Source organism: Hemibagrus wyckioides, linkage group LG10 (genome assembly GCF_019097595.1).
Source record: "Hemibagrus wyckioides isolate EC202008001 linkage group LG10, SWU_Hwy_1.0, whole genome shotgun sequence".
NCBI lineage: Eukaryota > Metazoa > Chordata > Actinopteri > Siluriformes > Bagridae > Hemibagrus > Hemibagrus wyckioides.
Window position 1 is genome coordinate 13,284,556 of NC_080719.1, and position 27,448 is coordinate 13,312,003.

General features: G+C 36.4%; 1 protein-coding gene across 1 annotated transcript in view; it reads right to left on the reverse strand.

The window, feature by feature from the left end:
• The window catches only part of gpc5b (glypican 5b), a 54,897-nt gene extending 30,386 nt beyond the window's left edge, over nt 1-24,511 (reverse strand). Inside the window, exons 1-6 of the mRNA XM_058401862.1 lie at nt 24,132-24,511; nt 22,003-22,164; nt 14,639-15,342; nt 10,900-11,102; nt 10,281-10,340; nt 9,989-10,111 (exon numbers count right to left, since the gene is read on the reverse strand). Of these exons, the coding sequence (XP_058257845.1) occupies nt 9,989-10,111; nt 10,281-10,340; nt 10,900-11,102; nt 14,639-15,342; nt 22,003-22,164; nt 24,132-24,300 (1,421 nt within the window). The 5' untranslated portion in view covers nt 24,301-24,511. The remainder of the gene's footprint in view (nt 1-9,988; nt 10,112-10,280; nt 10,341-10,899; nt 11,103-14,638; nt 15,343-22,002; nt 22,165-24,131) is intronic.
• Between the last annotated feature and the right edge of the window lie 2,937 nt (nt 24,512-27,448).

The following is a 27,448-nucleotide window of genomic DNA, read 5'->3' on the forward strand; positions in this document are numbered from 1 at the left end:
TATGAATGACAACAGAGTGACTTCAGCCACAGCTTCAGTCAGCCTCCTTCTTCATGCATGGCTCATTATGAATGCACCAACACCCTCTCCCCTCATTACACATGCACCAACACCTGTTTCCAATTAATTATCCCATGGCAAGCTGGGCATAAATAACACACTCTGTTCTTGCATACTAAAACCTGCAGTCATGTTCATCCCCACCACCTATAGCTCTTGGGAACCTCCTGCCTCTCACCCTGGTGAATGTTTAAGATATCACCTGTGTCGTGTGCTCCTTTAGCCACGTGCTACAGGACGACAGCACTAGAGTTCCATGTCTGAATTTACCACCTTCAGTGGATTGCATTGTATGTACTAAAGCAGGAGAAATACTAAACTGTGCAGTGTTCTGACCATCAAGCAGGGTTATACTCTTTAAACGGTTCCTCAAGGGTTCTTTATGTAGTTATGGTTTCTTTCTGTGATAGGGAAGCCCAGCCCTCTATTTGAAGTTTAATAGAAAATCTTTAAGGTCCCCCCCAGAAATACAAACCAGAAAAACTTGCAGTGTTTCAGATTTAACCTGATTTTAAATGCAAACTGCAAATCCATTGGATACTGCAATTGCATTTGCCTGTGAGAATTGCAGAGGGTCAGATGTTCCTTGATGATGTGTCATCTGTGCAAGATGTTTCCACCTAGAGGATTTTATTACATAGACGTTACACTGTGACTACCAATATACTGAAAACAAAGAACAAATAAAAATGATTTATATTTGTAAGCTACTAAAAGTTTGTGAAGCAGCCTCCCGTGAAGTGGAATTACTGTAACCACTCCAATGTTGATTATGTTCTTATAACAGCATGTACTGAAGTGATCCTTTTTCCTATTGCACCATATTTGCAAGAGTTTTTAATTTATTAATAAATTACATGGCATTCATTTTATGCATTTATACTAAGATTTAATGTGGATCATCCATGAAATACGTTCATCCCTGGTGTATAAAAAATTGTTGTTATACAGACTCTCTTATTAATTATTCCCTCAAAGTTATTAAGACAAAAGAAAAATATTGTTATGAGAATGAGAAACCATACACTAGTCTGTCCTGCAGACTTTCCTGTGTCGGAAAACATGCAGAAAGTTGCTGCTTTACCTGTGACTGCAATAAAGCATGCTGGGTGCTCCTTCCAAAACAGAAACAATAACATTTTAGAAAGAACACATTAATATAAACCTTTAACTTGCCCGAAGTACTTAAAAAAGATTTATCTATTAATAAAGCACACATGAATGCAGCTCATTAATAGACACCTTTTACAGTTTGATGTACATCACGTTTGTTTGCCCTGAAGCTTCAAACCGGCTTGTTTGTGTTTAAAGAGAGATAGTTTTGTTTCTTTTAGGGAAGCATAGCATTTACTAGGCATATTTTTAGATCATCTGTGATCACAGACAGTGGGGTTACCAAGGAAGATTACTGTCAGGATTCCAGTGTGGAACTAAGGGAGCTTAGAAAAGTTGACTTCTTATGACTTTGAGTGAATTTGAGTACAGTTCAAATTCTCTCGGAGACGCACCTCGGTAACATCTAGTTACAAGAAAGGCACGAAATGTGACATATCTTCCATTTAATCCACCCAAATTCTTTGATCTTTTTTATATTATTTCTACACATACATTAGCAATGGTAAATAGACGTTTTTTATTAAAAATCAGTAAGTATCTGATGCACAAATGAAATATAATTGGTAATATCTTTTTTTTTTCGCTATGTTTTGTTGTGGTGTTTGTTTGGTTGCTGCGCAGAGAGCCATGCACAGCAGGGTCTGTCATCCACAGGGTAATGTGAAAAGGTCAGACAGGTTAAGGGTTTCATTACACATGCAGAGTGGATGTTAAATACTCCTGCTGGTGAATAATAAACAAAGGTCAAGGATGGATTTAATTGTCAACTCTGTTTGCAGTCAGATTATTTTAATCCGTTGGAAATGCTGCAAGTCCACATTCTGTAAAACAAGAAAAATATTTGATATTTGGCAGTGTGCTCTCTATTTCAAATCATCAGTGAATGAATAATGACTGCACTAATCATTTTGGTAATTTGAATTAGCCAAAGTGTAGAGATATATCAAGGGCTGAACATGGAGACAGCAGGTAGGAGGCTTTAATCAATAAATAAAATAATCAACACATTCACCAGCTCTATTTAGTGGCATCACTCTGAATGAATAACGCATTATCACTAATGATAAGTAATTATGCTATCTCTATTTCACACACTACACTGTCTTTAGGATACAGATTATACCTGTTTAGTCATGTATCCTAAAGCATGTATAGTTTAACATTAGGATATCACTTAGCCCAGGACCAGGTTTAAAGATGTATCAGGATGGAGAGGATTCCCAAAGTATCACAAACCGGCTTTTCATTTATTCTGCCGGTGCCGCTTCGATGAATAAAATGGATTGCTGATAAATTATATTTGGTGTTACCTATGTAATGAGTCCAACTGATTTATGACCTAATAAAATTGCACTCCATGCATGATCCATCATCTAACATGTGATTCCAAGGTGCGAATACAGGGATTTCTCTTAACATCTACCAAAACGAAGACTTTTACACACATTTTGCTTCCCTTAAGTTACTGATGTCATAGTGATGAGAGGAAACAGATCTCAGTCTTACAAAAGACAATATACGAGTAAATGAAATATACTATATATCTACAGAGAGAATAGATATGGCCATAGATATAAAACTATCCAATGCAGTTTAAGACATTTACTTTTTCCGTGGCAACCTTTGTCTTTTAATTTGTCTTCACAATTGAAAATCACAGAATACATGGGGAATTTTGTTCAAATTGTGCTAACATGGCTATTTTTATTCTAGCTAGAAGTTAATATATTAAAAGCACATGTAGTGTAAATGCTAGTTGTAATTAAATTACACATATGTTTTTCTAATAAAAATAGAAATCATATGGAATCTCATATAACAAAATATATATATAAAAAAAGCAATATAATAAGGAATAAGAAAAAAATAAATAATTATTTGCTCTCAAACATAAAGATATGACCTGTAAAGTATCTACAATATCTAGATCTAGACAATGAATGTCATAATGTTTATATTCTTTAATTCTGTATTATTTTTATCTTTACATTTTAGCTTTAAAATTAGGGTTTCATTCTGCCATCTGCATTTGCTCAACAGAGCAATTTTGCACAATGCTAAAGTAGCCCTGAACATTAAAATTCGGAAAAGCTGCCAGAGTGTTTAACTACCCTGTTATATAATGTTATATAAGAAGCTCAGCATATCAGTAAGACTGAAGCACCTATTAGATTTCACCCTCCCAGTTTGGTAGCTGTCATGTGGCTAGTGAGTGGGAATAGGCTAAAATGCCAAAATTCCTCAGCCTCACTGTAGATCATAGCAGCACAGAGCATCAGTATTGTTTGAAAGCTACTTAAAACTCTATTTTTATTATTATGTGGTGCATGCTCTTCATAGCTGTGGGGAACTTCAGTAGTGTGCAGACAGTGCTTGTTTTGGTAATGACACAGACAGGCACACCATGAAAAATCATGTGACTGGCATGATCTCTCTCTCTCTCTTTCTCTCCCTCTCTCTCTTTAAACTATGTCTGAAGCCTGCCTTGAAGCCTGGCTGTCTGAAAATAGCCTTGAAAAGAAGAGCATTTTAAATAAAAGATGAAGGTATTATTGACCTAAAGAATACTCACAAATGGTTCAGGGGATTGATGGAAAACATCAGGGACTTTAGCCCCCCCAAATCTGCCCCCCTCAATTCTCAATTCTAATTGGTCAGAAGACACTGATTAATTTTCTAGCAGCTTTGACAGCATTTCCAGCTACAAATAAAATTTGTCCTTAGTACTTTACGTCCTTAGCTCTGTGTTGTTCTATGTAGCTCTATGTTGTTTTATGTAGCATCATGGTCCTGGAGAAACTGTCTACTGCATCAGCCATATATGGTTAAAATGACAAGAAAAGCTTCTTGACTTGACTTGACTAGAAATCACAGGTTTATACTAATGCACTTGTTCTAATACATTATCGTTCCTATAATTACAACATATACTGTGAGATATACACCAGGAATATGGATTAAAAATTTGATGTGGTGAAGATTTCTGGAAGGAGATATTTATTTATTTATATTTATTTAACATTTATGGAAAGAGCCTCCAATTGTCTATGCTTTAAGAGGTAAATCTGTAGTTTTTTTTAGATAAGAGGATGCTGTGCTCTGTAGTTTCTTGGTAACATGAAAAATTGTTGCTGTTTTATTTGTCTTTTTAACTACAAGAGGCTGGTGAGGGAATGAATGACTATGCTATAATATAGGTGATAAAAGAAACTACATTTTATGGTGTTCCACAATACAAAATGTAATCATAAATGGATAAAAAAAAGTATGACATGTCACTATTTAATAAATAAAAACTGTTAACATTGGCAGATTGCTGTGATATAAGAGGAATATATAAGATAAGAGGAATAAAACTCTTCAGGGTGTGTTGAACACAACCCTGTTGTCGATTATATTTCTCTTTCGCATTTCTACAGTATATGATGTATAGTATACTGTATGAGTGAGATATCCTAAAATATGACACTGGTCAGATGTTTCAATTTGCTCCAAAAGTGCTGAGAAGAGTTGGAATGTGTTGAGCTTTGCTGCTGCAGTCAGACATTTCTCACAGCCATTAGCGGCTCACTGAGGGCACTGATCTCAGTGTTGGGGGAAAAATTGCTAAAATGAAACTTACCATAAAAAATGCCTAGAAAAATATTTACTCAGCTAGAGACCAAAGAGATTGAACTCCCCCTTTAGCTAATGGTGACTTTTTCCCATGGAAAAAAAACCCAGACCTGCATATTCACACACACACACACTTTGTGAGTAGCATGGCTGCAATTAAATTCATCCGCTCAATTAAATTAACTAGATTAGCTCATCTGTTTGGTTAGAAGGTTATGGAGCAAAGGCACTCAATGAGCGAATAAAATCCGTTTTTCATCTGATGTTCCACAGGTCTGTCTGTTTAAACATTTTTGTGTCAGGCAGAAATGCATGCAAATTAATCTATTTTTAAACTTCCGTGCTTTTCTCAAACTGGCAGCAGATGGTCAGCAGAACCTCATATTTCTTCCTCAAACCACATCCTGGTCTTGTCTAGTTCAGCCACACAGACATTCTGACGTGCTTTATGACAGAGTTTGACCTCCTGCTCTCTGTCAACATGAACAAAACTTCATCATGTATCTGAACACTGAAATATCATGTGGTGACACTCTTGGACAGGTATAAAGTGTTTGACACTCTTGCAACCTGATAGCATTCTCACCTTATTCCTGCATTCATATCATATGGCGGGGGGGGGGGGGGGGGGGGGGGGGGCGGACTGCAACCACCAAGCAGTTCCATGTTAGAATTTTTTGAAGTTTTCTGATAGCCCTGATGAAACAAGTAACTTATCATATAGCAGCTATATCCAGTCGTTCCCTGACCAGCTTCTCTTACTCTCTCATTGATTTAACAAGACAAAACAATGTCATTTTAACATTAAACTGCAAAGCCCTCTGTCCAGAATACTCAAAAGTAGAAAAAACTAAGGTGTCATTTTTACCTCTGGCTACAAAGTGCTGAAACTGGAGACTCCTTCCATAAAAGTTAAACAAACAACTGCTTAGAGAAAGGTTCACCATGTCAAAAATATATGTGTATTAGAATGGGTGCAAAACTATAAACCTTGAAGCCAGCAATAGTATCAGTTGTCTTTGTATTACTTCTGACCAGTCAGCATCAAGAATTCAACAGTGCTGTGGATCATATGAATTTCTCAGTAATTACAGTAAAAGTACTAAAAGTTGAGTAGTTCTGTGAGTGATAAATGTATATGCAGCAACAAGTACTCTAGAAGAGAATCGAAGTAGTGCATTTAAGAGAAGCAAGGAGGAAACTGATCAGTTGAAAACAGATAAATGTGTGGGAAATGACAAGACAAGATTTTTCAGCAGGGATGCAAATGGAAAGTGTTAGTCATGTTGGCTACAGAGGGGAGGAGATTATTAGATTGTTATTATAAGATGGTTGAGGGTGAGTCAACAGTCACGAGTTCTGGTCAAGAGTGAGAGCGACAGAGAGAAAAACCAAAAGCAGCTGAACATAGGCCAACTGGACTGGCCACAAACGGCACTTGCCTAAAGTGAAAACAAAAAACAGTGTATCCATGGCAACCATAGCCATCCAACAGATTCAGAGCAACCACAAAAGCTCCAGATAAAACGTGGTTAAAAGTTCTGCTGACATTTCCTTCACTTACTGTAAAATCCCACAAAACATACCATGATACACATTAAGGCATGAAGAGAAGCGCTGCTTCGGCTAAATATTTTAGTGAAAAAAACTTCCCTGATCCATTTGTGTCCAAGATGTGTTTTATGACGTGTAATACTCTATAGTTATCTAAATAGAGCATGACTCTGATGCACTACAAATACACGTCTGACAAACTGCAATTATGCTGTCTGCACATTTCACTTCTGGACTGCAGCTGCTGCCAAATAACATGACAAGTGAAATGGATACTGTTGCTTTCTTCTTCTTCTTCTTCTTCTTCTTCTTCTTCTTCTTCTTCTTCTTCTTCTTCTATGTTTTCTTTTTTCTTTGTTTTCTTCTTTGTTTTTATTTTCTTCTCAACTTTCTTTTCCTTTGCTTCTTTCTTCTTTATATTATTTGTCTTCCTATAGTACTTTTTCTTTGTTGTCTTTTAGATTATTATTACTATTATTATTAATATTATTGTTGTTGTTGTTGTTGCTGTTGTTATTTTTGTTGTTGTAAAGCATGTATTTTTCAAATAGATTTATAGTGCTATATGTGCATTTCTAATGATGACAGTGTTGTTGCATACTATACATAACAAATTTTATTTAAAAAAATAAATAGTCGTGCAGACAGTATGTAATCAATTAACAGATTAATAGATTGGATAAAACAGAATATTTTTTACCTCGTGGAACATGGGCGTGTGCCTGTGGTGCACAATGAACCCAGAAGGGGGCGGTGTTGGATATTTAGTAGGCTTTTTAATGTCTTTCAGTCTTTTATTTCATTATTTCAAGTGTATACCTAACAAATTAGCAATTCAACGTATGCACAGCTGTAAGGCAAACTGTACTGAGACTCATATCAGGGTGATTAAAATCTGGATGAGAATGTTGATGTGCTGTCAGATGCTCGAAATGTGAAAATAATTGTTCCTAAACAACATTTCATATGAACAACCCATTAGGTCACAAATACAGGTGGGAAATTGTAAACAGATTTTTTTATAAACAATTGTCTATCTTGTTTTTGACCATGTCACATTTGACCTAAACAACTAACATCTCAGGAAGGTTAGGACAATAGTTTAACTTTTTATTTTATTTTCAATGCAAATTATATTATCAGTAATAAATGCAGTGAAAAACAGAAACTTAAATGTCTTAGTATTCAATATGTTCCAGTTTTGCTTTAATGGTGGAGTGCTCTCGAGCTGGCATGGATGCCATAACTGTGTGTAAAAACTGACAGTCTGTATTCGATCAAATTCATTTGACTGTCAAGTTTATTTCAAAGTTATACATCTGTCTGTTAATTTACTATTTTTAAAAAAACATTTTAGATCTCAGGCTTTTTTAACCATACTGTATATACATACTAGACCTAAGAAAGAAAAATGGTCTATCACTGCCCATATGCCTGGACTTCACCTGTTTGACATAAACATAAAAAGAAACACAGCCACATCATCTAGGCTAACAACCAAGACCCATACCTCAAACAAGACACAGACCTACAGCAATTAGACAGATGATGGTGATCATAGGCCATCTGCATTTTATACTTTTCGGGCACACAATTTGGGAAAAAATGATTCTTTGCATGTTTATCGACCTTTGAGAACATTTAACCCACGCATGCCTGGAAAGATGCTAAATACAAATGCTAAATGCTATGCATGCTTCTTTGTTTTTTTTTACTTGTAAGAAAAGTGACTACTAGCTAGAGCAGTAATATACTAGTACATCTCCCTGTAAAATTCAAATGAATAAATTTTGGTACCACAATTTTTCAATTAAAAATGGCTTTTGTGTTTTCAAAAACCTTATAAAGACATTTCAATTAATTTAAATCTCAAAATGGTGACAAAATGCACCACACTGCACAAAACATAAAAAGAATGAATGAACAGATATTCCAAATAAATGAAGACAAAGAATGTCTGTAGAACTCTCATGCATTGTCTCTTCTGTTTCCTGAACTATGTTGTACTTGTCCCACCAGGGGGCTCTGACATGAACAGCACTAGTCCCCCATTACAGCCAGTGAGGGTACAATAGTGGGATTCCTGTGGGGCACGAGTGAGGGGTCTGAACCCGTGAGGGCCAAAACCAGGAGCCAGGCGAGCCAAGCTAGGTCTTTTCAACCTTTTACTTACTAAAACAAGAGGCATGTTGAAGAATACCGCTGTGCAAGATGTCAGTGTCAGTGCTGTCTTCATCACCCTCAGCACCTAAAGAGGCCAGCCAAGGGAGTTTTACAAGTTTTCCTGGGGCAACCAGCAGCATGCAGGACTATACAGTGGACAAATGCCAAGTAGAGAGATTGTGTGTGTCCAACATGGCTGAAAGAGTTTGGCTGTGCGCTGAGACAGAAATTGTACCTATATTCAAATGTTTGTTTAGTTTGTTTGTGTTTTCCAGGGAAACTCATTTGTGTGACAATAACATTCCAACACTTTCTGAATGAGGCCTCTGTCCCAAAGAGGTCCAGGCAAAAGCTCCCAAAAGCCATAGCAACTGCTGGCCCCAAATCCTCAGAGTTGTCCACGTTCTGTGTTATGATCTTTACAACTACATTATCTTCTGAGAAAAAAATACTAATCATAATAATCTGGATTTGAGGTCATAATTGCCTTGAAATTATATCTAATGACATGAAACAAATCAGCCATAACATTAAATCAACTGATAGGTGAATTGAATAACATTGATTATCTTGTTACCTGTCAAGGGGTGAGATATAATAGGCACCAATGAACAGTTAGTTTATAGTCAGTGTGATAGCAGAAGGAAAAATGGGCAAGTGTAAGTATTTGGGTGTCTTTGACAAAGGACAAATTATGATGTCAGAGCATCTCCAAAACAGTAGGTCTTGTGGGGGGTGTTCCCAGTATGCAGTGGTTAGTACCTAACAAAAGTGGCCCAAGGAAGGACAAGTGAACTGATGACAGGGTGATGGATGCCCAAGGCTCGGTTATGCACATGGGGAGCAAAGGCTACTCCATGTAGTAAATCCCACAGAAACGGTACTGTAGCATAAATTGCTGAAATAAAGTGATGTAATAAAGTAAATGCAGGCTGTGATCAAAAGGTGTCTGAGTTGTGTTGTGTATTTGGTCTGCAACAATGTTTAGGTAGATGGTATGTGTCAAACTAATATAGACATAAAATGCCAGAACCCAAGGTTTCCCAGCAGTTAATGAAGTTAAATATATTTCTATAACAGCACATGTATAATAGTATTTGTTGCTTCATACTTAAACCACAACAACTGATGTCAATGATTACAATTTTTAGTTATTAAAGAATGACATCATGCTATTAAATGTTAGTTCCTATTATTACTTCCATTATAGCACTTGTAAACAGTCGTCCCCTTATCAGCCATTTTCTTTCTTGAAGAATCACAGCAAAGCGCAAAACTCTGACTGTCACAGTGACACTGAAGTCCCCTTCCATAAATATTTCATTTTTAAAACGCATTTTACTTGGAAATACTATCAAAGCTTCTGTTGAAAATGAATAAAACCATCTAACCAAGCAACAATGCTGTGGTATATAAGTGTATAATAAAAATTATAGTAAAAAGCTATGACAATTTGGTATTAATGAAACAGACGTTATACCTCTCCACCACGTCCTTCCCATTCCAGCAGGTGTATTCATCCAGCACCATCTCTGCATCACAGAGCACCTCTGGCAACATGGAGAAGAAGGACTTGTAGCGCTGAATGTAGCTCACAAACTCCCTGACAAGGTGATTTGCTCCGTTACAACATGGACAGCAGAAACTGAATTTAATATAAGATATATTATAATAATAAAATATAATTTAATGTATAAAATAAGTATAATTTAATTTGATATTACTCATGGTCACATACTTTCTGTTGAATGCACACACACACATACACTTACTTAGAGAGCTTCTTCAAGCTTCTGGGCTTGTCATGCTTGGAAGGTTTTAGAGGCAAGGATCTGCAAAGCAAATGTCAGAGTCAAAGAGTTGGCAATAAATTTTACACAGCAAAGGGTAATCTAAATCAGAGGTGGTTAAGAGCACCATTGGTTAAAATAATGGTTATAATAACCAGGTTGCACAAATACTGCTGACATCAAACTTTTACAAGCTTTCTGGTAGTCCTGATTTTTCAGACCAAACAAGAAAGTGAAACAATTGCCAATAAATGGTTTACAAGTGTAGCAAACTCATCAAGTGTAGGAAACTCATTTCTGGTTTTAGCAACTTTACAAAATCTCACAATAAAAGAGCTGCACGAAAATTTCCAATCACTTGGCTAGGGTTTTTGTTTTTGTTTTAAAAAATGTACAAAATGTATAGAATGCTAGACGTCTAGTTTGCAAGGCTACATAAATTTGTTTGTTGGCATCTACAATTTATTTAAAGTTGTGGTGGTACATGATAAACTGATTACTTAGTGTATATAGAGCTACATTAAATATAAAAGATATAAAAGTTAAGGCTAGAAATCAAATGAATAGATGTGACATAATGGCATGTAAGCAAACTTTTCACCTTTTCTTCAGAGTAACATGGCCATCTCTGTGATCATTAGACTTGTCCTGTACTGTAGGGCTCACGGACGAGATAGAGGAGACTGATTCCACAGTCGAACTCTGGTCCAAGACTGTAGGACTCGATGAAGTTGGACTCTGCTGTGTTGGACCTTTTTGAGTGGACGAGGCAGATTCAGTGAGAGGACCACATACCTTTTCCACCTGAGAGTCAGAGACATGGACAGTTCACTAGGTATCAGCTGATGTTCGGTAATATAAATGTCATATCCTCAGACAGTTGCTTTTCCACTTTACAATACTCAGCATCAAAAAGGTTCCTCAGGACTTCTTTGGATGGTTACTTCTTAAAGAACCATGTGGAAGATAGAAAGGGTTCTAGAAAATTTTACAAGGTTCATATTTAACAGAGCCCATGACAATGACAATTTATTACTGATAATATGCTTTTTTAAGTGTTTAAAAAAGTATCTGTTATAGAAAAATAATCCATGGTGAAGTGGTGTGATACAACACAAATTGGAGTTGATCATTTTCCTACAGCAGCATGTCCTGAAAAGTTTTATTCAACTTGTAGCACAGCAATTTGCCATTAATTATATATTTTATCTTATTATTAATTATGCTGTGAGGTTCCTTTTGTGAAAAATTTACAATTTACTTTTTTATCGTAATGCTTCTTTACTTTAACTTGACTACATACTTCTACTTTTAATTGAGTAATAATTCAAAACATTATCTGCATTTTATTTTATGCATAATTTCTCATTACCCCGAGACCCATGCCCCTGTAGCACGTGTGTGTGTGTGTGTGTGTGTGCACTGCTCATAGTCAGCAGGCTCGTATTCCTCCTGAGTGCTTTATTTATTTGTGGATTACCTAAACTCCCTCACACCCCTCACTCCGGCCCCTCGTTTGTGTCACTGCATTTTGGGAAGGGGTTTGTCCAGCCAGCCTGATTTGCCTTTGTACACAGGTGGATTTGCATGCAGGACGAAGGAGCGAGCAAAAAGCATTCAACACCCAAACAACTCACACTGCACCAAGACACAGACTCAGGATCAGGCCTGGTATATTCCACACTTCCACGTTTTTCTACTGATAGATATGAAGCCAGATTCACTTTACAACGTCTTATATCTTATAAGTTAAATATAATTTTAAATCAGTGACCCAAATAGTCTTTCACTCATTAATTAATTCATTAATTCATTAATTGATTTATTCATCAGTTCATTCATTTATCTTCTCTACCGGCTTCATACTGGTCAAGGTAGTGAATCCATACTCTATCCCAGCTACACTGGGCATGAGGCAGGATTTCACCATGGATGAGATGCCAGACATTTATAGGGACAATTTGGAATCCAACCTGCTGAATGTATTCATGACAACAGTCATGCAGTAAATACTGGTTTAAGGTTTGCTAGTTTTATGAAATAATAACATTTTTGATTTAGGAATTTTGATTTTACAAAAAGTTTTGCAATTACCATCATATAAATGTTTTAAAAGCAGGATCAGAGCATCGTAACCCTCTCCAAGATGTAGCTTAAAAACAACAGTATAGTAGATTAAAGCTAGGCTACAAATGTTCAGGAAAATAAAATGACAGTGAGTTTGCTATTATTATGTCTTTCAGTTGAAGAGGATGACAAATATTGGAATTTGTTGTGTTTTTATAAGCTGGTAAGCAGCAGTAGACTCAGATATTGAAATCCCATTCATGTTGACCTTTCACACAAGCAAGCTAGTTTACTAGAAGACTAGATGGCTAGCTATCTGGATCAGCAGGGGACCATGGGTGTGGTTACAAACTACACATTCATGTACGTATGTATTGTTGATCATTGATGTTTTTATATAATATTCTATTATAATTTTTTAATTTTTGTCTTGTGTATTCTGCTATACACTCAGTGTTGCCATGCTGATCAGTCTCCAGATAAGAAGTTAGTCTGAGTAGCTGAAAAAGGCAAATGAATGGTTATAAAATGTACATTAATTTAAAGGGTGCACTTAATATTTCCCAAATTTAACAAGTAAATAATATAGACAGTTGTTCAAATTATTCAGTAATGTGTCCAATAATGTAACAAAAGCCAGAACAGGAGGACAGGAGTGAGCTATTTATGAGAAGTAGGTCAAAATGGCCAATAACAGGACACAGTTTCCTAGCAAAGAGGAAAAAACAATTAAATATGAATTTGAGGTTAGCAAAAACAGCAGTTAGCTAGTGCCTCACAACTCCAGGGTCACTTGTTCCATTCTGAGGGTATGGAACTGCCATGATCTTGACCAGAATAAAGCAATTACTGAAGATAATTGTATGATAATTGTAGAATGTCACTGATATTCCACTGACGTTTTGACTTGAAGTTTTTCCAAATATGCTTAAGGTTTCAAGAACTTGAATCAACAATATGTAGAAGAACCTGAGACTAATTGTTCCCTTGATATCAATGAATCATACACATTTTTAAAGACATAAAAGCTCCACTGTTTTATCCTTTACACGGCAGCCATTTTTATGGACTAACGCTACAGTGACCTCATTTTTCCTCCTGCCCCTTCCCACAATGCAATCCAGACTTTGGGTAACGTGAACTCAAAGTTATCCCAGCCACGCAGCATCAGTGAGCGAGCAAAACCTGATCCAGGAAGCCTAGAGGGAGGCCTGAACACCCAGCGCACATGGACTTTCAGTTAAAGGGAGCAGAGAGGGCCAAAGGGTCTAGGAGGGATCAGTAATATCTTTCATTCTGATGGGCTGGTCTGCATTCCACTGAAGCGGGCTTGTGAGCATGAGACTCAAACTTAATCCACCCTCACACACACATACACGCATGCAGCTGTCAGCACCAGCATAGCTGCTCAAAGCCAGGCTTTTGCACACTGCCAAATTCTGCTAATCTTTTCACAAATACAGATATCAAACATATAAAGTGTTGCTGGTATACATTATATAATATATGATAATCATGATTATTTCACTTGTTCTGTCATATTAATAGTCTGTATACTTTATATACTGTATACTGTATACTGAATAAAGTATCTATCTATCTATCTATCTATCTATCTATCTATCTATCTATCTTTTCAAATACTAAATAGTATCTCAATTATACTCAAATCATGTAAATAAATAAAAATGCATTTTGCCTAACGTAGTATGTAACTAAATACATGGTTAAGCAAATGAATGGAAGCTTGTTATTTAATGCATCAGAGTCAATAAAAAATAACATCTAATATCACCTAAGCTTACCACTTTTCAAATGATTAAAATATTAGTCATTGTGCCTTAATGTGAAGCATGTGATGCAGTACATCTTTTTTTAGTCCAAACCCAATCTATCTCTCTATCCATTTGTCTGTATATCCAGCTGTCTCTCTGACCATCTAACTAGCCATAAATAATTAGCCCTCCAAACATAAAGCTAGTTATCTATCCATCTGACTAACTGCCTATTCATCTGTCAGCCATTTAACTACTTTGTTTAGCTATCTGCATGTACATTCATCCAACCACCTATCCATTTATGTACATAGTTGTCAGTTCATCTGTCTACTCATCTGTCCACATGCCCATACATTTGTTCATTCACTCATCTGTCGATATGATTATCTGTCTAGCCATACATTCATTTGATAATCTGTCCATCCATCTACCTGTACATGATTCATGACAATATGGACTGCAGGACACACAAAAAGTAGAATTGGTGTGACTCACAATGGCACTGAGATGTGGTCCATTCAGCTGGGCACTCAGGATGGCATCGTTGATCCTCTCGCGTATGCCCAGAAGAGTTAGCTCTAGCTCATGCCCTCCAGCCAGTGCTGCACTTGTGCCCTCCAGGAGAGCAATGTAGCGGCTCCATGGCCCCTGTAGCTCCGCCATTCCCGCCAGACAACCCCTCATCACATTCAGGCATAGCCCCTGACATGGTCGGATCAGTGTGAGACCCTTACAGTGTGAGCAGAACTGCATCCTCACTATGGCCCTTCCACAATCTTTTGCCATGCCTGCTGATTCTGAGGCATTCACAACCTCAACACCCACCGTTAGCGCCTGCATGAGTGATCGACCAACCCCTAATACTCGAGCTAGCCCATGTGCCAGTGCCTGCGGGTGAGGACCAAATGGGTTGAGGTCTTGCCTTGTGGCCCGGAGGCATTCTGTGCCCTCTGCTGACCAGGTGGAGGATGCCAGTCCTGGGTTCACAAGATGCCGATAGACCAGTGGGAATAGTTCATCGAAAAAATGCCGCACAGAGCGGACGACAGAGACATCATCATTGCCACGCAGGTAGAGGGCGAGGTCCGAGAAGAGGGCGGAAACTAAGGGACGGGACTCAGCAGCAATTGGTTCGTAGGCAAGGTCGAGGAGTGAGAGAGTGTGGTTCAGCGTGAAAGACAGCAGGGAATGGAAGGTGTCTGAGGAAGAAGTGGAGAGGATACAGTCAGCAGTGTAAACATGACACACAATAAAATAATGTGTTTAGTGTTTTTCTGCATGTTGGTAATCTATTCATCTATGCTACATAGTCAAAAGTGAATGGACACCTGACATTCACACCCATATGTGGATCTTCTCCAAACTGTTGCTACATAGTTAGATGCACACCATTGTCTAGGATGTCTTTTGATGTGGCTACTTTAAGATTTCCCTTCAGTAGAATTAGCCCAAACCCATTCCAGCCAGATCCGTAAAGACATGGTTTGCTCTGCAAGGTTGGTCTGAAAGAAAAGTGGCCTGCACAGAGCCCTGGCCTCAGCCCTACTGAACATCTTCAGGATGAATTGGAATTGGAATGCTGACCAAGCATTCTCACTTGACATAAGTTCCTAACCTCAGTAACTCTTTTGGCTGAATGTGCAGAAATTGCAACAACTCATTCCAAGATCTAGTGGCAAGTCATCCCAAAAGAGTGGAGGTTACGATAACAGCAAATCTGTATCACTGTGTATTCTATCTATCCATCAATCCAACTTTAATCTATTTATCTGTCCATGTATATCAGTGTGTCTGTTTATATATCTTTGTAGCTTTATCTATCCATACATCTGTCCTATATGTAGTCATCCATCCATCACTCAATCCATCCATTAATCCAATGGAAATCCAGTGGGTTTCCATCTCCTGTGTTATTACACATATCTTTCCCTTATGTCTAATCCTATTTTCCACGTGCTTAATTAGACCTGACAGACGTTAATCCATGCACTATTTTATGTTGGCTGTTTTTGGGCTAAAATTCTGACAAGAGGAATTTGATTCTATTTCACACAACCAATCTTAGCTGTCAGCAGACATTGTCTGGGTTGTCTCTGGAGGACCTTTAAAGCTGAGGATAAATCCACATGTTTTGCTTTTTCTATTTTATCACTAACTCCATGTGACAGAAATATATAGTGATTTCACTACCAGATGTTGGCGCTCATTCTGGCTTTTTCTATGTGAGTGATGTGCACTGTTGGCACACAAGTATTATCTAATCAATTAAATGAATGTTCTCTGCTATAAATGGCATAAACAGAGGTTGCAGATTTGAAAATCTATAATAGGGTGAATAGGTTGAAATGTAATCATCTGCTGTTCTTCTAATTCCTCAGAGTGCCAATTATAAGATTAGGAGACTCTTAATTCTTAAACTTATAATTTTTATTTAGTGGGTCATATTTTTTGCTGCCAAAATTCTGTACAAATGACAAGTCATTTAATATTGCTCAGATGATTATTATTATTATTTAAAGAAAATTGAGTCCTAATAGCTTTAGCACTGCTTCTTTTGTTTTGCAAGGCAAACAATGCTACAAACTCTGGAATATCATTTCTGTCATTTCTATTAAAAGCTGTTATAAAATCTAACACAAATCCAACAATCATCAATTTTAGAAATTGTTCTTTAAGATACCTTTAATTATTAATAGTAAAAAGGAAAAAATGCTTTAAAAACACAGGGTGATTTCATATTTATAAAGGAAATTGATATGAGTATCATTATGAGACAAACTGTGATATACAGCAGAAAATAAGCTGTTAAGGAATACAGCACATTACATGTTTGTGGCAAGTCAGCAGAGCTTAAAACCTCAGAAAATGCTGTGGTCACGAGTGTAAAGAAAAACTGAAAAATGAAAACTGGTTTAGAACTGAGGGAACTGCACATCAGACTTCAAAAATATCTGAGTTAGAATGCTTAAAGTCTGTTAGACAAATGGATGAATACACAACATGATAGATAAAGACTGTAGCTGGATGGACACGTGTGGATCGATAGAAAATCTTGTGGAATTGATGAAACTGGGGAATGTATATTCTGTAAAATAATTTAACAATTTAAAATAATTTACTATTTAACTAATAGATTTTGTTTTCTAGCAGTATGTGAACTTGGTGGCAAACAAAATGATTTGTTTCTGATATTTCGGCTGTTTCCTTCATGTTGGCGTGTGGCTTGTTTGGACATCATTAAAAAATCCAAGACAAATGAACATTATTACATATTAAAATTCGGTTACACATTTAATACACAGTATTGATCTTGTACAAAAAAATATTTTTGCTGCCATTGCATCCATAAATAAGGTTACTAAATATATTTAAGTGACAGGAAACTTCTCAAGTTGTACTTGATCCAAGATTTAATTTAGACCAGTGAGTAGGTAGAGTACAGTATTTCTTATTTTTAGTGCCTATTGGGTTGCTGAGGATAGATGTGGCTTGCTAAATGTGGGGAGAATAAAATGCCATGTGCCAGAATGGATGTTGCATTTTGAAGTAGAATCGTATCTACAGAATCATATCAAGCCTCCAGACACAGATCGAATTCCTATTTTTTCATACATTCTTCGCAAAAGATTTGTAAAAGATTTTGGGAATCACAAACACAAATTACAAATAAAAGGTTTAGGGGAATATTCTAGACTTTAAAATGACCAATGTGGTAGTTGGTTATTTATGTTAATATCTGTTCAGTTGGAGATCTATTACTCTGCAAACATTTAACAAATTGTCATGTCTATAAATGCACTTTCTAGAAAGACACTTCCTTTCTTAGTCCAATCCAGTGGTGGGAACCTTCATGCTGAAGGTTATGACTGAATTCTGATTCATGGTGGCATCATGCGATGGATAACTGGCTTTTTTACCATTTGAACTCTAGTGTGTAAAAAGTTGAGCCAAGGGTTTACAACAAGAATCTTTTACAGTGAAACTTGCAGTTAAACTGACAATTTGCCACTTGCTCTATTGACCAGGAACAGTAGAAGAATTTTTTTTACCCCAGCTATGGATGGAAACAGATGATGTGATTTTGTATTTTCACCTAAATTATGTTGTATTACCAAAATATTTTAATCTTGACATGATAAAATATTGTATGCACATCTCTCCAATGTACACTATATTGCCAAATGTTTTGGGACACCAGCCTTAACATGCACATGAACCTTAATGTACATTCCATTCTTAATCCATAAGGTTTAATATGAAGTTGCAGTTTCAACTACAACAGCTTCAACTATTCTGGGAATGCTTTCCACAAGGTTTAGGAGTGTTTTATAGGAATTTTTTACAAATTCTCTAGAAGTGAATTTGTGAGGTCAGGCACTGATGTTGGACGAGAAGGACTGGCTTGCAGTCTCTGCTCTAATTCATCCCAAAGGTGTTCTATCAGGTTGAGATCAAGACTCTGTGCAGGCCAGTCAAGTTCCTCCACACCAAACTCCCTCATCCATGTCTTTATGGACCTTGCTTTTTACACTGGTGTGCAGTCATGTTGGAACAGGAAGGGGTCATCGTCAAACTGTTCCCACAAAGTTGGGAGCATGAAATTGCCCAAAATGCCTTGGTATGCTGAAGCATTAAACGTTCCTTTCACTGGAACTAAGAGGCCATGCCCTGAAAAACAACCCCATACCATAATCCCCCCTCCACCACACTTTACACTTGGCACAGAATGACTTGCAGTTAGGTAAGAACCGTTCTCCTGGCAACCGCCAAACTCAGACTCGTCCATCGGATTGCCAGACAAAGAAGTGTGATTGGCCACTCCAGAGAACACGTCTCTGCTGCTCTAAAGTCCAGTGGCAGTGTGCTTTACACCACTGCATCCGACAATTTGCGTTGCACTTAGTGATGTAAGGCTTGGATGCAGCTGTTTGGCCATGAAAACCTATTCCATGAAGCTCTCTATGCACTGTTCTTGAGCTAATCTGAAGGCCACACGAGGTTTGTAGCTACTGACTCTGCAAAAAGTTGGTGATTTCTGCACACTCTGTGCCTCAGCATGCGCTGACCCCATGATTTTACGTGGCCTGCCACTTCATGGCTGAGTTGCTGTGGTTCCCAATTGCTTCCACTTTGTTATAATACCACTAACAATTGACAGTGGAAGATTTAGTAATGAGGAATTTTCACGAATGGACATTGCACAGGTGGCAACCTATCACGGTATCATGCTTGAATTCACTGAGCTCCTGAGAGTGACCCATTCTTTCAGAAACGTCTGTTGAAGCAGTCTGCATGTGTATGTGCTTGATTTTATACACCTGTGGTCATGGAGGTGATTGGAACACCTGAATTGAATGATTTGGAGGGGTGTCCCAAAATGTTTGGCAATATAGCAATATATGGTAATATATGTATGCTCACACACTTACATTTAGAGTTTTCACATCACATTTCACCATGCAACTGGCTTAGAACTGTGGCGAATATACAGTATATGGGGCCAAAAAATAGAGTCTATTTTAATGATTTTTTATAACATGCTTAACGTTGTATTTAAACACCCATTAAAAATAATACCATAAGATTTCAAATCATGGAGATTTGCGCACTGATGCATGTTTTAGAGAGAATAAAAATACATCTTAGAATTTTTTTTCAACCTGCATGTTGTACTGCAAATAAAACCAAACATGCGCCCCAATTTCACAGGCACTAAAGTGTCAGTCAGTAATCCCCTTTGATTGGTGATTACTGAACACCTTTACACACAGGGACAAAGTAAATGTTACTGAGTGAAAGAGTGAAACCACAACTGTATAAATCTACAATCCTCTCCCACAGCGGAATGAAAGCGCTTTAAGAACTGGCCCTAGGTTGACCAGGGCACCAGCTACAATCCGGTGAAAAGCACAAAAGGACACAAATGATCTTTTCTGGCCCATTCATCTGTCCTCATTATAGAGCAATATGTTGTGTTCAAGACAGATGCGTCTCCAAGGGATACTCTAAGAATGTTAACATTTCACTTGTTTAATATTCACTCTGTTTTTTCTGTCTCTATTTTGGTGTGAAACTGCTGACTCCTAGTGAAAGGATCCCGACAAGCTAGGAGACAAATGAATTAACCGTAAGTATACTGTTTAAACAGATTACAATGAACCTGTTTATCTTTTCAAAACGAATGCTTTGAGTGGATCTGAAACCATCTCTATATATAAACGTCTTGCAGGAATCAAATGAGAAGATCATAACTCAAAGAGAAAGAGCAAGTCCCATCAACTCTACAGACTTATATAGATTTATACATATTTTTTGTATTATTTCATCATACCAGTTTGGAGCCAATGGCATATTGTGTACAAGACCTTAAGTGACCTAATTACAAAGCAATCATACATTTCAGGTTCCCTGTGCACAAACATTTCTCGAATAAAAACTGTGAATGAGAATTATTTAAAGAACATTATTTAAAGAATCATTAAAAAAACAGCTTTTCCTGATCCTTCCTGATCATGTGTCACTATCTGAAATTATGTGTCAAAGTGTGTAGAAAGTAACCACTAAAAATAATTGCATATGTGATTGCATAAGCCTTGTTAAGCCGTCAACTCTAATAAAACACAGCTAGTGTTTCCCAAAAAAAGAAACAAAACTGCACATTTAAAAGTATAATGAGGCACACATGAATGCATTATATACTTCTGCATAATAAACTTAACAATGCATAATAAACTTTTTAAAGCCACAATAAGAAATTTCAGATCAGCAAAATAGACAACAGTCAGTTATAGGAAGTTTCTTACACACATTTGTATGATTTTGGCAAAATTTATATATGTAGTAGATTCCTTTATTCCAAGATACATATAGTGGAAGATCTTTAACCACTGCACCAGATGCATTGTAAACAAATAGATGAAAGCCACTATGATACTGCAACTGCTAATGAGTGAGAAAATGTAGCAACTCCAATATCATTACCAATACCAATATAACTCTAATGGTTTTAAACATCTAAGTACTGAATAATTTCAGAATTTTTGCATTGTTTTTCCATTTTTTAATCACACTGAAAACACACAAACTGATCATAAACACATTAAGAATACTACCTGAGCCTGGAATTGCATTTAACACTGAAGCCAGTCAATTTGATGTGTTGTGTGCCAGCAAAAAATGTCTAAAGTAACAGTGTTAAGCACTATATTCAGTAATGCAGCAATGACTAAGTACTATGCCATTCATAAAGCATGCAGTAGAGGTGCAAGTATTAGTGTTTTGTCCATTCCTGAAGAAATTCTGTCCACCCAGCCTTCTCCTGCAGTTATTTTTTCATGTGCCTCCTATAATATTTGGTGCCATTTTCCAGTATATAAACATATTATTCATTTTAATTACATTTGACTCACTCATTTCAGCATATGCAAAATCTCAGCAACACAGTGAAGTGTTAGGTGGCTCTTTTTTTTTGCTTTGTTATGCAAACATGATATTAAAATAATTTATATAAAATAAAGTCTTGACAATTTTCCATAAACTTTTTTATCTGAGACACAAGCCTTCTAGTGCAATATCAGGTTCACCATTCTTGTAAAAATATTGGCTAAGATGTATTTTGCCACTGCACTGCAACATAACATCAGGTAAGGGGTTTCATGAATATGGCACATTTGTATAATATGATAATTCTTCCTAAAAATAAGAAGGATAAAGGAATGATAAAGAAATAGGATCAATAATTCTATATTTAGTTTATTGTAGTCTTACAAGAAGCAATAATAAATAAATTTGACTATGTTCAAGATATTCTCACATCATAGTACCTAGTACATAGTTGCTCATCAAAGAAAAAATCTCACCCTGGATGGCTGCAGCATGGTTTATAATGAGGTACTTTAGCTCAAGGCTGTAGGAGAGAATGTTCTGCGTTGTGTCTCTGCGTGCCGCATTGTGGTAGCTCTCCTCCATTTTGCGTGTGCAGCAGGTCGGACCCTTGTGTTCGCAGATTTGGAGGTCTGCATCTAGAGGAAATATATAAAAAAACTTCATAAAATACTGAAATTATGACTGCATGCAACTTATAACCTGTAGTAGGGTGTGAAACTGCTCAGTACCAAGAGCTGTTGGCTCAATGGTTAAAGGAGAAGTAGAGAATAAGCGAGGGCTACATTCCACTGCTCTACTTTCAACACGTTGTCAAACAGCAATGTAAACAATCCAACCTGTTATTGAAAGAGGTTTAAATAAAAATGTCAGCTTAGAATTTCATTACAACTATATTTTGGACACCAATGTGGAGCAGTGGAATGCTGTGAGTTTAAATCCCAGATCTTCCACACAGCCACAACTGGGTCATGAGCAAAGACATTAATACTCAAGTGCTCACCATGTGCTTAGAATAAATAGAACCTAGACATGTAAAGCAATGCTGGATTTTACTAAGAAAATCATAGATTTTTTTTTTTTTTAGATTTTATTTTTAGCAGCGTTTGATGAATGTCCAAATGTGTTGTTTCAGTAAATAGTGACATGCCTTTTGAATACAATACAATACTAGTAATTGCTTTTTGGGGGGTGTTTTTTGATTTTGTTCTTGTTTTTTAGATAACAAAAATAAAGAAAAGTAAAAAAGCTCTGCCTGAGGGATGGTACCTGCCTGTGAAATGTCCTTACTCTGTCCTATGTGGTGAATCTGATACAGCCGAGTAAACCACACATTACAACAGCTGACTGGGATCACTGCGTCCTCCCTGACCTTTCACATGCTCTAATCTACCTCACACACGCATATACAGCCTGACTCTTAAAATTTAAAGTTAAAACAAAAACAAAAAGATATGATTCAAAGTATTTAATAAATAGAAATGTTGAAAGTAAACATTTTTGAGTTATATTACATATCTGTGAAATTATTTTTTATAAACTATGTTTTCATAAACCAATTTAGTTACCCCACTTGGCAAACTTATTTACTTAAGACAACACATTGCCTTATAAGTAACTAATCCTTGTAAAGTTTAGAGTTCTTATCTTATCTAAAGTGATTCTACTGAAAGGAAAATAGTTCATTGTAAGAATTTCCAACAAAAAAAAGGCAAACTAAAAAGCATTTTAGAGTTTTAGATATAATTTTGGAGTTTTTGCTCTGTATATAGACAGATATAGACAAATAGATGGATAGGTATTGAAAGACAAGTGAACAGACACACAGATGGACAGATCTGACATCAAAGCTGACATAAGGACAGACGGACTGAGTAAAGAGCATGAAGGGCATAGAAATACACAAATGTAGATATAGACAGACATAGATAGAGACAGGTAAATAGACAGGTTTGTACACAGGCAAATAAACAACAGACAGAGAGACAGACTAAATGTAGAATTTCCATGATTGTAAAGGGGCATCAGTCTGAAAAGAAAATGTCTGAGATTAGTTTTTAATGCAAATAATTATCCTGGTGGTTGCAAGTAAATATTTTTTACATATGGGTATTTTATAAAGACAAAACAAAAGTAATGACAAACAGAACTTAGAATCTCCAAAATAAGCTTAGCACAGATTTTATTTTTTAAATGTTTGACAAAAAATATTGAAATTATAATGGTTATGCAATTATGTTGCCAGTTTGTTAGCAAAATGATAGATAGATAGATAGATAGATAGATAGATAGATAGATAGATAGATAGATAGATAGATAGATAGATAGATAGATAGATAGATAGATAGATAGTTATTATTATTATTTATCACATATCACTTATCATTGTATCAGTATACCTACATTATGCCTACACTCATTGGACTTTTAATATTTAGATTATTAACTATTCTGAATAGAATTGACAAAGCCACTCTATATCCCACCCAAACTTTTATTACTAGCCTAAAAGCACACAAAAGCACAAAGCATGAAACATTTTGTCAATTAGAAGAACACTGATACTTTTCTTTATTTAAGTTCTTCAGCTTAGACACAAACCAACCTGTTGCTGCTGTTTCTGGGACCCATTTTAAAGGGCCAATCTGCCGCAGTTGGAAAGCTGTTTTAACTTCGTGGCAGCTATGTGCACCTGCACTCTGAACTCCCCAGTGAGGCCCAAAACTCATCAATATCCAACAGATCCAAACTCGCCACACTGTCTCACGGAGCATTTCACCATTTCAATCCATAGTCTCCTATAATAACAGAGCAACAAAGAAGTGCAAATCTATTCTGTAGAATTGCTCAAGAAGATTCCCCAGGGTCCAGCATTTATGAAGGCAGGCTTTGTTAATATCCTGAAAGAGAGCTGTGGTGAATTTCACATGCTTATGAATTCCCAGCAGCTCAGAAGACTTGCAGGAGCTAAAAGAAGCACTGCTGCCTAATTCAGAGAGGAGGGGAGTTGGCTGGGACTCTGCAGACTTCGCCCCCACTCCTCTTACTTTCCCCTCTCTATAGCTGCATGAGTGCCAAACAACACACACACACACACACACAGAGCAACTTAATCAGCTATTACACAAGTAGGATAGTTAATCAACAAGACAAAACCAATTTAGACCTGGACTAGACAATGGCACACAGTCTACACAAACAGAAATCTTTATACATTTACTGAGAGAGTATTTACACTCTTCAATAATCCATGGTGTGATCAGTTAATTAATGTTTCTAATAAACATGTAGTTTTTAATTAATTCTACATTACTATAATGTTTTATTGATAGAACTTAGACGTATTAATAAGGTAGACTTGTTCAAAAAAAAATTATACCAAGAATTAGTGTTCAGCATGGGGTTAGAGAGCCACAGTATATGTCCAAGAATTTTTAATAAATAGTCTAACATTAACTTTGTATATTAATAATTTGGGCTCGATATTGCCTGATAAAAATTTCTACCACTATTATAATCAACATGAGGCTTCACTGGGATCTGGTCACTATGTAACATCATCATGAACCACATACGGAAACAAGCCCTCCATTATGTGTTTGATCATGTGTTTGATCATGTGTTTTGTGTTTGATCATGTGTTTGATCATGTGTTTGATCATGTGTTTTGTGTTTGATCATGTGTTTGATCATGTGTTTTGTGTTTGATCATGTGTTTTGTGTTTGATCATGTGTTTGATCATGTGTTTTGTGTTTGATCATGTGTTTGATCATGTGTTTGATCATGTGTTTGATCATGTGTTTTGTGTTTGATCATGTGTTTGATCATGTGTTTGATCATGTGTTTGATCATGTGTTTTGTGTTTGATCATGTGTTTTGATCATGTTGTGTTCACTTTAACAAAACAACAAACTGTACATTGTACAGTCTCATATCACACCCAATCATGTGATGGCAGCACAATTCCTAAAATCATGCACATACAGGTCAAGAACTTCAGTTCATGCTTACAACAAATGTTTAGCACACAACAAATCCAGACAGTTGAATACTGGAAAAACACCAGGTTGCAAGTTTCAGTGTGCTATTGTTTGTTAATGTTACTAATGTTGCTAATGTTACATTTTTCTGTAAGCCTATAAAGCATTATTTTTAGGCGCTAGTTTGCAACACTCTGCTTATTTCTCTCATGTCTTGTGTCTCTTAAGCTCACACTGCCCTGTATTATTATTGTTCCGTAATACTGAGTACAGAGTAGAGTACACATCTATGCATGTTATATATCTTTATACATGTCCTGCATGTTATATATCTTTGTTTGATGTTACCTTTATGTGAGGCTTTGATCAGCATGACATTTTTTTTACCCCAATTCTTGGTAAATTTATCACAACAGTCCATATTAAGACTAGACCCCTATACTGCAGAGTATTACTGTGGGCAGTGGGGGCATGGTTTAGTGGGAATCTGCAGGCGGAATGTAGGGAAACGAGCAAATGCAAATGTCTCTCATTTGTAGATGCTTATTTAATTCTACCCAAGGTGCCCTGCCTACTAGTTATAATGAGCCATGTGGAACAGCTGCTCCCTGCTGTTCCAAGAGCCTCATTCTGTCGCTCCTGCATCTGCTCTAGCAACTGGATCACCTGGGTGATTGCACTGGGCTCCACTTCTACATGACAACATTCACTGAACTGTTTCATGCCCGGGTTTTGTCACCAGTGTGACACTATGCACCTCAAGAACATCACGGTGATATAACTGGGATTGTTTTTGGTTGTTGTTTGTTTGAGTTTTTTTTTTTGTTCGTGCCTTTTTGCATAAAAAAAGAAACACACAGTAGAATGTTTATTATATTTTATATAAATAGTTATATTTACATGTGAACACTAGAGGGCGTCATGACAGATAAATTTGCCACTGCACTCTGGAGCAGTGATAAACCAATGACTTTATACTATGTATAGTCTTTTGTAGAAACTGTCTTCTGTGAAATTATAGTTCTCTGTTATTGTATAGAGTTTCGTATATTTAATTTGTTAAGATGTATTACGCGATTTTTAAAAGCATAGAAAAACTTTTCACCCCGTGTGGGACTCGAGCTTACGACCTTCAGATTATGAGACTGACGCTGACTACTGGAACAGGAGTCCAGTAAAAGGGGAAAAGATGGGGGGAAAAGGGAAAAAAATTTGAAGAAAAGAGAGAAAAGAAAAGAAATTAAGAAAGCAAAGGAGAGATAGAGTGCCCGGTGTTGTTTATAGGCGCCTGTTCTGAAATTTTTCAAAATAAAAAATAGCTTTTTTTACTTAAAAATCTGCCATCCAGACTGAATCGGTTCGAAACCCACAACAGACAAGAATTAAATACTGCATTCAGTTTTAAAATGGCAAGTGTTAGTCTACAGAAATATTCCTGCTGTCAAAATGAGTCATTTTTTAAACTCCTGTGTAGTTAGTTGATTTCGATTATTTAATTTTATTTAAAAATATGGTTTCTCAATACATACTGTTAGAAATATTCTTTTTAGAAATAGTCCTTTTTTCTTTTTCTTTTTTTTTCTTTTTTTTTTACAAAATAATGAATTTTACTGTGTTGATGTTATTGTATTTTTATTCTGTTTTATTATTTGTCCTTAGGTGCTTCAGTATGCAAAAATAATGGAATAATATTGATTACTGAAAAGTGTGAAATAAATCAGTGACCAGTCACTGGGGTATATAAAACTTTATACTTTTATTTAAAAATTAATTAAAAAAAAAAATAGTAACATATGTCATATATTTATATTTATTCATATTTAAATAAATAGTAAAATTTCAGGGAATTCAGTTAGAACTTAATTTCACAGAGCTGTGAACACTAGAGGGCACCATGACACAGGCAAACCTGCCACTGCACTCGGGAGCAGTTATAAACCA